This window comes from Cervus canadensis, chromosome 8, assembly GCF_019320065.1.
Source record: "Cervus canadensis isolate Bull #8, Minnesota chromosome 8, ASM1932006v1, whole genome shotgun sequence".
NCBI classification, from domain to species: domain Eukaryota; kingdom Metazoa; phylum Chordata; class Mammalia; order Artiodactyla; family Cervidae; genus Cervus; species Cervus canadensis.
The window spans coordinates 17,194,065-17,206,153 of record NC_057393.1 but is presented as its reverse complement, the minus strand read 5'-3'; the positions used below and the strand labels follow the sequence as shown (position 1 = coordinate 17,206,153).

The following is a 12,089-nucleotide window of genomic DNA, read 5'->3' as shown; positions in this document are numbered from 1 at the left end:
GTGGGTTTTGTCATACATTGATATGAATCAGCCATAGATTTACACGTATTCCCCATCCCGATCCCCCCTCCCACCTCCCTCTCCACCCGATTCCTCTGGGTCTTCCCAGTGCACCAGGCCCGAGCACTTGTCTCATGCATCCCACCTAGGCTGGTGATCCGTTTCACCATAGATAATATACATGCTGTTCTTTCGAAACATTCCACCCTCACCTTCCCCCACAGAGTTCAAAAGTCTGTTCTGTACTTCTGTGTCTCTTTTTCTGTTTTGCACATAGGGTTGTCGTTACCATCTTTCTAAATTCCATATATATGTGCTAGTATGCTGTAATGTTCTTTATCTTTCTGGCTTACTTCACTCTGTATAATGGGCTCTAGTTTCATCCATCTCATTAGAACTGGTTCAAATGAATTCTTTTTAACGGCTGAGTAATATTCCATGGTGTATATGTACCACAGCTTCCTTATCCATTCATCTGCTGATGGGCATCTAGGTTGCTTCCATGTCCTGGCTATTATAAACAGTGCTGCGATGAACATTGGGGTGCACGTGTCTCTTTCAGATCTGGTTTCCTCAGTGTGTATGCCAGAAGTGGTATTGCTGGGTCATATGGCAGTTCTATTTCCAAAAACTCAGTATTAGAATTCATTTTGTCCTAAATTGATCTATAGACTTAATGCAGTCCCAATCTAAACACCCTCAGACTTTTTGGGTAGATATTAACAAAAGGGTTCTAAAATTTATGTGGAAATGTAAGCCAAGGATTATTACATCTAAAACAGTGTTGAAAAAGAACAAAGTTAAAAGACTCATACTACCTGATTTCAAGACCCTGTAATGCTATGCAGTATACTAATGCTATACTATATACTAATCAAGATAAGTGATAGTTTCATAAGGATAGATATGTAGATCAGTTAAAAAAAAAAAACAAAAACAAAAACCAGCACCTAGGGGTAACCATACACCTATGTAATTACTTGATCTTCTAAAAAGCATCAAAGCAGTCAGTCGGAAGAAAGGAGAGTCATTTCTGCACATTGTACTTGAACAACTAAATACCCACATGGGGAAAAGATAAACATGACCCCTGCTTCACACACCATGTGCAAGCATCAGTTCAAGATGCATCACAGACCTAAATGTAAATGCTAAAACTATGAAGCTTTTAGAAGAAAATGTACAGGAATATCCTTGTGACTTGCATGTAGGCAAAGGTCTCTCAAAGACAGGACACAGTAACAAAGATCACAAAAGAAGAAAACCTGTAGATTCACATTTATCTAACTATAAAACTTCTGCTTATTATTAAAATTTACTGTTAAAGTGAAAAGCCGTGGGAATTCCCTGGCGGTCCAGTGGTTAGGACTCTGTGCTTTCACTTCTGAGGGCCCACTTCAGCTCCTAGTTGGGGAACTAAGACCCCACAAACCACATGGTGTGGCCACAAAATACTTAAAATAAGGTGAAAGGCCACAGTCTATCACAAAATAGTCACAAAAATTTACAAAAATACATCTATGAAGAGGATCAGTATCCGTGTAATATAAAGGTATCTATGACTGAAAAATGGGATGACAACCCAATAAAAAATGAGCCAAAGATTTTAACATTTTTAAAAAGAAGATATGACAGTAACCACAAGTACGTAGGAAAATGATCAACATTGTAAGTTGAGAAGGAAATGTGAGTTCCAACCACAATAAATATCACTGTATAGCCACTGTAATGATTAAAATTAAAAAGACTGGGAGATGGGAGGGAAGTTCAAAAGGGAGGGAATATATGTATATCTATGGCTGATTCATGTTGAGGTTTGACAGAAAACAACAAAATTCTGTAAAGTAATTATCCTTCAATAAAAAAATAAATTAAAGAAAAAACAAAACCCAGTGATACCAGAGGTTGGCGAGGATGTGGAGCAATTTGAACTCTCATACATTATTGGTAGCAATAGGAAATGATAGACCATTGGAGAAAACCTTCTGGAAGTTTTTATATCAAGCTGCTAATATACCTGCCCTATAACATAGCAGTTATTGTCCTGTGTACATACCCAAGAAAAGTGAAAGCATGTCCACAAAAAGGCTTATATAAGAACACTAATAGCATCCCTCCTTAAAGGCCCCCACGCTGGAAATAGTCCAGGTGTCCATCAATAAGAAAATGTATAAATGAGGGACTTGGTAGTCCAGTGGCTAAGACCCTGAGCTCCCAAGGCGGGCCCAGGTTCAATCCCTGGTCAGAAAGCTAGTTATCACATGCTGCAACTAAAGATCCCACATGCCTCAACTAAGACCCAGTGCAGCCAAATAAATAATAATACATTTTTTAAAAATATGTAAATAAGCTGTGATATATTCCTTTGATGGAATACTATTCAGCAATCAGAAGTAACATGATAAATTTCAAACACGTTAAATGAAAGAAGCCTTAGAAAAAGAGTTCATTACTGTATCATTTCATTTATCTGAAATCCTAGAATAGTTACAGCTAATCTATGATGGAAAAAAAAATTAATACTGTTTGCCCATGGGTTTGGGGATGGCTGGAAAGAGGTGTGAGGGAACTTTCTGGAGTGATGGTAACATTCTCTGTCTTTATGTACATTGGGACCACACAAGTTTATGTATCTATGAGAATTTATCAGGTGATACACTTAAGATTTGTACATTTTATTGTAAGTTTTGCCTCAAAAAAAGGAAAACGGAGCTCTGGAAAAATGAAGCGCTCAAGTTAAATTCTTTCAGCTTTTCTCTGTGTTTGAAAATTTTCCTAAGATGTTGAAAAGTCTCAGATGAAACCAGAGCATCTTTTTTTTCAGTAGAATGCGTTAGTTTTTTGGTTTTTTTTTTTTCTTTTCTTTTTTTTTTTATTATTATTTTTTTTTCCAGTGGGTTACATTGATATGAATCAGCCATGGATTTACATGTATTCCCAATCCCGATCCCCCCTCCCACCTCCCTCTCCACCCGATTCCTCTGGGTCTTCCCAGTGTTTTGAAGCAGAGGCATGTAGTAGAGCTAGAAGTGGTTCAGATCCAAGATCCTGGACTTACTGGCTGTAGGGTATTGGGATCTTACTTAATGATCTGTGCCTCGGTTTCCTCTGAAATAATCAAAAGCACAGTTGTAGGGGTATATGAGTTTGGATGGATAGATGAGGTCAGTGCTTGCCACATGTTAAACTCTAAATGTGTCAATTACTAACCAAGCACAATTTAAATATGCATTTAATTTTAAGAAGTGTTTTTCTTGATGCTGCTTTACATTTTCAAATATCACCTTTTTAAAAAATATTTTATAGTTGAGTTCAATTCCAGTTTTGGTAGAGGCATGATGAAGGCGAGTGGGTAAGAGGAAAGTTGGGGAATGGATGGATAGAGAAATGAAGAGGACTAAGTTTTGTGCATTTTAATAACAAGATCACCATGTACTTGATAAGCTTTTTTTCTTAAGCTTTTTTTTAAAGTATTTATGTTGTACATGTTTCCTTTTTTATTTTACATACTAAAACCACTCAGTTTTTTAATATATAAGCTCACACATAGTATAAATAAAGCACATGTTTTCTATATGTTCTGTTGGAAATAGATGCATTGTATAAAACCTGTATTAATTTCTATAGATTGACCTAGAAGCTGAGATGGTGAGCACTGTGGCTGGCATTGGAATTCAAGGTACAGATAAAGAAGGTGGAGCTAAAGGAGATGAACAGCCCATTAGTTCCCCTTGGGATGTAGTTTTTGGAAGGTCAGGTATGTAAACTTGATATTAAATAAGTAAATTTTGCTGAGTTAAAATAAGATTTTTAAAATATTATAGGAACATTCATTTGGATTAATTGTTACTAGTTATTTTATGCTTTTATATCCATGACTTGGGATTTGTTAATTGCATAAAAGCAGATCTACCAATAATATATAGAAGGTAGGATAACTATATCATTATATATAACATGTGACATTACATGCATATTTTATATACAAGATAGATTATATATTTCTCTAATGTTAAAGAATTTCATCTTAGTTGCAGTTTTCAATTAAGATAGTTCTGAATATTCTTAAATTGGAAGGATTATAGTTTCAAAATTTCAAAAGATTATTCATGCCGTATACTGTTTAACAGTGTCCTTTTTATTTACTGCCATGTGAAGAAACAAATCAAGAAATGACTGGGTTTTTTTTTAGATTATTAAAATTTTAATTTAATAATTATAGCTTATTTTGAGTAGTTAAAAAAATAATAATACTTATATATACTAGAATATTACTCAATCATAGAAAATAATGAAATCTTGTCATCTGTGACACCGTGGATGGATGTAGAAGGTGTTATACTATGTGAAGTATATCAGAGAAAGACAAACACTGTCTAATCTTGCCTATAATCAGAATTTATATTGTTTAAAAACTGGGTGTACTTTATCAGATGCTTTATTATGTTGGATTCATTTAGTAGAGTACTTATATATTTTTCTAGGCTAGAAATTTTTCGGTCCTACTTTATGGCATGGAATTTCTGGTTGTTTATCTCATATTGAGAGTGTACCCAAATTGCTTTCCAAGGAAAATATTGGCTCTGTTGACAAGTACTCCCTCAGCTTCCAACTGGAGTGATGTGCTGAGGCTTATATCTTTATTAGGCTCAGTTTTTAGAAAGGAAATGAGTGCTGCCTTAGCTCAATAGATCATTAAAAGCATGCGTGCGTGCTAAGTTGCTTCAGTCATGTCCAACTCTGTACAACCCTATGAACTGCAGCCTGCCAGGCTCCTCTGTCCATGGGATTCTCCACACAAGAATACTAGTGAGGTTTGCTGTGCCCTCCTCCAGGGGATCTTCCTGACCAAGGGATTGAACCCACATCTCTTGTATTCCTGCATTGGCAGGCAGTTTCTTTACCAGTAGCGCCACCTGGGAAGCATCATTAAAAGCATATGACTCTGCATTTAACTTAACAGTTTAAAGAGATGGGAGCACGAGACCACCTTTTACCTGTCTCCTGAGAAATATGTATGCAGGTCAAGAAGCAACAGTTAGAACTGGACATGGAAGAACAGACTGGTTCCAAATTGGGAAAGGAGTACATCAAGGCTGTATATTGTCACCCTGCTTATTTAACATATGTGCAGGGTACATCATGCAAAATGCCGAACTGGAATCAAGATTGCCAGGAGAAACATCAGTAACCTCAGATACACAGATGACACTATCCTTATGGCAGAAAACGAAGAAGAACTAAAGAGCCTATTGATGAAACTGATGAAAGTGAAAGAGGAGAGTGAAAAAGTTCGCTTAAAACTCAACATCCAGTCCCATCACTTCATGGCAAATAGGTGGAGAAACAATGGAAACAGCGAAAGGCTTTATATGTTTGGGTTCCAAAATCACTGCAGATGGTGACTGCAGCCATGAAATTCAAAGACACTTGCTCCTTGGAAGAGAAGCTATGACCAACCTGGGCAGCATATTAAAAAGCAGAGACGTTACTTTGCCAACAAATGTCAAAGCTATGGTTTTTCCAGTGGTCATGTATGGATGTGAGAGTTGGACCATAAAGAAGGCTGAGTGCTGAAGAATTGATGCTTTTGAACTGTGGTGTTGGAGAAGACTCTTGAGAGTCCCTTGGACTGCAAGGAGATCCAACCAGTCCATCCTAATGGAAAGCAGTCCTGAGTATTCGTTGGAAGGACTGATGGCTGAAGCTAATGCTCCAATCCTTTGCCCACCTGATGCGAAGAACTGACTCATTTGAAAAGACCCTGATGCTGGGAAAGATCAAAGGCAGGAGGAGAAGGGGACGACAGAGGGTGAGATGGTTGGATGGCATCACTGACTCGATGGACATGAGTTTGAGCAAGCTCCAGGGGCTGATTATGGACGGGAAAGCCTGGCGTGCTGCGGTCCATGGTGTCACAAAGAGTCAGACACAATTGAGTGACTGAACTGAGCTGAACTTAAAGTGACCTCACTTCCAGATACTTGGCAAGAGGAATAATCTTGAATTTAAATAAGCTTAAATAAGCTCAACACCTTTCAAATGCTAAGAGTAAATGGTTTTCAAACACTGTAGGAATGTCCTGTAATCACAATGACTACAAGAGTTTTCTTTTTTTTTTTTAACCCCAAGAGTTTTTAACCCTGACTTAATATACCCAAGGCATTCGTGATTAGACTTTGTGAAGTACTTAAATTTCCCAGAAATTCTATTTAAGGTTTGGGGGAATTGGTCAGATTCTCATCAGAGTTCCAAAGTGGTATGTTACCCAAAATCATTTTTAGAACCACTGCTTTAAATCACTCTGAAATATAATCCTAGATTAATGTATTTTGTCAGGGTATGGGGAAATTGGATCATAGACTACTTCCTCTCCTTACAGTTGTTTTTACTAAACTATATTTTGGCATCATATCATATCATTCATTTAAAAATATTTTAACATATCAATGTATCTTACATTCATTTTTATTTATATGTTTCATATTTATATTTCATCAAAACACAGTCCTATGGGACTGTTAACTGTTTTTACTGTAAGGGCTTGCTGCTCATTTTAGTTATTATCTTAACCTCTCTGAATATCTACTAGAGAATTTCTTTTCTGTGTTATAAACAATTATACTTTTTTCTCAGTATCAAGTTTATTTTTAAGCTCCGGGATAATTTAAATATCTTAACTGATTATGTTTGCATTGTTATATTGATTTGTAGGAAACTTAGAGACAGATTTGTCTTTAACAAAGTATAATGGAAACATGACATTCATATTTTAATATTAGTATGGCTACATCTTTTTCTTCTTCTCTCTTTATTGCTTCAATTTTATTATTTTAGATTTATTTATCTTATTAGGGTTTCTTTCTTTGTGAACTACCTAAATACTTTGTAAAATAAAAGTAGAGGTGAATAAATCCAGTAGAATCCTTTATTGAAGTGATTGGCTATAAGTGATCCATAGAGAAAAAAAAATTGTTAAATCTGAGAATCATAAAACTAAAAATGCTTTGTTTTAAGAACTATAAATATACATTGTGTCCCCTGACAGTCTTATGCCACTCAAAATGTATTATTTTGGTTTCCTTAAACCATGATGAGAGTTTTTGAAACGCCTGCAAAATAAACTGAAGGCTGAAATTTTTAAAAGCTATTCTTCCCAGTTATCTTTCCACATCTGGTTCACTAATAATTTGACTTAGCTACTTGCCTTTATTGAGTCTTTCCAAAGTATTAACTTTGTTTTCAGAGAAATAGCTTCTCTTTTGCATTCAGTTGAATTGATTCATATATATTTAAGTTATATCATTGTAGAACTGGTTTAAGCAGATGTGGAATTAAATGTAATTTGACAGGGATTGTGGTTAAGAAAAATTGTTTTTGTAAACACTTAAGTTCTTTAGTACTTTAAAAATTATATAGAATATTTCTGAAATTCTACCATAGTTAGGAATATGAAAGAGGGTGGAATTACCAGAAGGAAAACATGAAAAATTGGTTGTATTTATTGTAATATCTTCATATATTAGCTGTTGTGCAGTACAAACAAGAGCCCACAGCTATACCTAGTAGCTTGGATGAATATCAGGAAATCTGTTGAGCAGAAAAATGTTCAGTTTTTGTAGAATGTTCAGTAGCAAGCAAGACTAATTATACAATGAGAGAGCCATTCAAACATGGTGATTTTTAAAAACTGAAGAATATAATAAAAAAACAAAGTTTTAGACTGGTAGAGAGGAGGAGGATATATTCATAAAGGGATGCAGGAGGTTTTCAAATAATACTGCCTTTTGTTGAGCTGGTGGTATGCACATGGATATTTACTTACTATTAAACTTTATAATGAACACTTATCTATTCATATGCATATTTAAAGAAAAAGTAAATCTTAAAAGGAAATAAAATAGGTCAGGTAAAGAGAATGGAAAATAAAAGATAAATATACAGTTGTGTATATACTCCCCCAAGAGACTCAGATAATGAACAGCGTACTTAAAGAAGACATTAAGGAAAGGGATTTGAAATACCTCTGATTATTTTAAATATATATGTAGTATGTAAATGTGTGTGTTTGTATTTTTAATAGTACCTGAATATTTAATCCAATTATGCTGTTACAGTGATAAAAGCATGAAAATAATTAACGTTTATGCCAAAGTTTTTTCATCTTTATTTTTGATTATCACTCTAAATATGGTCAGAACTTTGTCATCCACTAAAAATAATTAAAAATAACTCCAAAAAAATCATTTTTCAGCAGAAACATTGCCATGTTTCTAATGTGCATATTAAGTCTGTACTGACTCTTCCTCATACAAGACAATAACCCAAGAATTATTTTTTATCATAAAGAATTTTTTTTCAGTAACCCCTGCTAGTCTCTAAATAATTCAGACTTCACCTGATTTAAAATCACTTAAGGAAAGATAGTATGCCTGAATCCCATTAACCTTCCTTGGCCCTTTAATCAGCATTTCCCTAGATAGAAATTTAGCTGTACTTATTTGACCCTTAATGATTGAAATCCAACTATTTAGTATGCTTGTCTGGTAATTTACAGCTTAGATAATATGCTTCTCTGACTTCCATTAATATGCTCTAAAATAACATTTATCTTCTAATCAGGTGAAACAGAATTTTTTTTGAGGAATAAATCTTATATAATGTGACTAGTGTGTTTTTATTTTAATAAAATAAAACAGTTGTATTTTTGTGTCTGAATATTATCACATTGACTTGGTGTTTATAAAGCACAAGCTCACTTCTGTAGTTCCTTCGTTCTGATCACAACACTAATCTGGATTTGGCCTCACTGCTGTGTGCTGCAGTGTTAGTCACTCAGTCCTGTCCAACCCTTTGTGACCCCAAGGGTTGTAGCCTGCCAGGCTCCTCTGTCAATAGGATTCTACAGGCAAGAATACTGGCTGCTGCTGCTGCTAAGTCACTCCAGTCATGTCCAACTCTGTGTGACCCCAGAGACGGCAGCCCACCAGGCTCCGCCGTCCCTGGGATTCTCCAGGCAAGAACACTGGAGTGGGTTGCCATTTCCTTCTCCAACGCATGAAAGCGAAAAGTGAAAGTGAAGTCACTCAGTCGTGTCCAACTCTTAGCGACCCTATGGACCGCAGCCTACCAGGCTTCTCCGTCCATGGGATTTTCCAGGCAAGAATACTGAAGTTGGGTGCCATTGCCTTCTTCAAGAATACTGGAGTGTGTAGCCGTTTTCTTCTCCAGGGGATCTTCCCAATCCAGTCATCGAACCTGGGTCTTCTGCATTACAGGCAGATTCTTTACCTCCTGAGCCACCATGGAGTTGAACTCACTAAGGTATTAGTATTCCAGGTTTAGCTGTGTGAATACCAACAAATTATTTAACCCATTTCAATTTCAGTTTCTTTATAAAATAGAGATGATAATAGCAGGACTTGCTAATGTTGTCAAACGAAATAATCCATGTAAAGGGCTTATTATTAGCTCAGTGCCTTAAACTAGGAAGTGTTCTGAATGGTTATCCTTTTTACCACCACACCCCCCATCATTATCCTTATCAGTTGGTGTGTAGAATCATAAACTCCTGAAACCCAACCTGATACAGCCTCTGCTTCTGCGCTCTTTTTCATACCTCCAACTTCTAAAGGAAATAAGGACACAGAGACCAATAACAAACAGAGGCTCACACTAACATTACTTTGAAGCTTTGGCCTCTTACAGTCAAGCCTAGTTGAACTAGACTGGCCTGTTTGGAGAAGTTGGACACCTGATTTGATCTTTTACTCATGTATAAACCAGACAGTTCTTTGGCCAAGTTAGAGAGGCTTAAACTCATGTCGTCTTCTAATGATTACAGTTTTATTTCCAATCTTTACGCTTTTTGCTTCTTTTTCCTACTTGTATGAATAAGGACCTTCATATGATGCTAAATAAGTGTTGATAGCAGATCTCCTTGTCTCATTTCTATTCTCAGGGGGAATATCTTAGCTCGGGCTGCCATAACAAAATGCCACAGACTGGGTGGCTTAAAGAACAGAATTTTATTTTCTCACAGTTGTGGAGGCTAGAAGTCCAAGGTCAAGGTGCCAGCATGATTGGTTTCTGGTGAGAGCTCTCTTCTGGCTTTTAGAAGGTCATCTTCAAGTTTTGTCTTCACATGGCAGGGATAAAATAAGAATAATGAAGAGCTTTTGATCTAGTTTTAAAGTGATTAAGCAGAGACTGAGTCCCCAGAGCATATGGATGCCATTGTCACTCTTAATACAGTTTTTGTTTATAAAAGTATTTGACTATGAAAAATTAAATTGAAATAAACTATCTTCCTTTAGATTTCTATGATAGCAATTAACAGAGAAGGGGCAATATGTTAAATAGAGTTTTCTGTTGGATTGCCTGGGTTCAGATTCCAGTTCCTTCATTTACTAGCTCTGTGATCCTGGCAAGTTACATGACCTCTCTGAGCCTCAGTTTCTTCTGTAAAGGGCCTGTAAAAATGACCTAATAACACCACCTGTCTCCTGGGGCTTTGAGAAGATTTAGGTAATATTCTCTTAACATGCTTAGCATATAGCACCACAATTTGTTGATCATCATCATTATTTTTGTTGCTGTGAAAGACACTTGAAAATAATGCAAGTTAATGAAGAAAAATTTCTTCTGGACGTAACTAAAGTTAAAGAATGAAAAAATAAAATAATCTTACCAAGATATTTCTTTTAGCACAAGATATGTCTGAACAAATTATTTTAGTGAAAATGTCTCAACTACATGTAAAAGTAGCCTCAGAATTCAGTTTAAGTTAAAATAATTAAATATTTTAACAGTAGAATTAATTTGAGAAATGGAGCCTTGTCACATTGTAATAAGTTGTAATATCAGTTTTAAAAAACAAAATTACTTATTCATTTTAGAAAATAGGTATAATATATTGTACTCAGCTTTATTGCATGTCAGCTATATCTTTTTGAGAAAAGTTCATAGCAGTTAAACAGTAGGTTTTTAAATAGCAGTAGTGATGTGAGTCTAAGCCTAAAAGCTAATATATGGTGGAAATATACATTTCTTAAACTATTAAAAGGTACAATTCTTCCATGAGAAATTGTTCAGAGAACTATTCCTGTATTCCTGAAGAATGTAATTTAGGTTCTTGACTGCCAAAGTTTCTTTGGAGCATGTGCATCAAGCGATTTCTTGTCACATAAAATAAGAAATCAAATGTTTAAAAACATCATGCCCAGAGATGCAGAGGGACATTTTGCTACTGAGAATACTTTGGATTTCTGTGAATGTATATTTTTAAGTCTAAAGAAGTAAACCTTTCACGAGGAAAATGGAAAAATTTCCAAAACGACTTAAAACATTGCAAATGTTTTTGCTTCCTTCTATCAGCTGATTTATAAACATGCTATTGTCTCCCTTAATTTAAATTTCTGAAACAACTGGGGGTGTTTGTTAACCAGACACATATATGATAATTACTGTTTCTTTTCATAAAGGTTCAGAGGTCCAAAGAGATAACATTCTGTGGATAGCCATGGCAGGGACTCATCAGATATGGGCACTCTTGTTGGACTGTGGCAGATTACCAAAGAAAAAGTAAGTGGTAACATCTCTTTGGGTAAACATGGAGTTCACAGAGTTCCTTTTCTGAAAGTCTCCGTCCTTGTAACACCCTCTGTACTAGACAGGATATGCGGGGCTATGCTGCCATAATGAATAGCTCTGGTTTTCGGAGGCTTAAGACAAGGTTTGCTTGCAGGGGAAGCACTACTCTGCCACCCAAGCTGATGCAGCAGCCACCGTCTGGAGCTTTGCCAGTTGTCCTGGCAGAGAGAGAGAGGTGGTGAGGTGTTTACCAGCTCCTAAAACTTCTCAGAAGTGACATATCACTTCTACTCACATTTCATCAGCCCAAGTATGTCTTAGGACCACACCCAAACTTGAGTAGCTTAGGAAGAGCAGTCTCACCAAGCATTCACAAAGAGAACTGGAAACATCTTTTAACACTTATTTCTAATCTCCCTGATCAGATATTTGAAGACTGCATGGAAGAATGATTAATAGCTCCGGTTTTGTCGTCAGGCCTGATATTGAGCCTGGCT

At 36.0% G+C, this 12,089-nt stretch overlaps 1 protein-coding gene across 1 annotated transcript in view; it reads left to right on the top strand.

The window, feature by feature from the left end:
- The window catches only part of NHLRC2 (NHL repeat containing 2), a 61,991-nt gene that overhangs the window by 30,713 nt on the left and 19,189 nt on the right, over positions 1-12,089 (top strand). The window contains exons 5-6 of the mRNA XM_043475386.1: positions 3,628-3,757; positions 11,484-11,583. Of these exons, the coding sequence (XP_043331321.1) occupies positions 3,628-3,757; positions 11,484-11,583 (230 nt within the window). The remainder of the gene's footprint in view (positions 1-3,627; positions 3,758-11,483; positions 11,584-12,089) is intronic.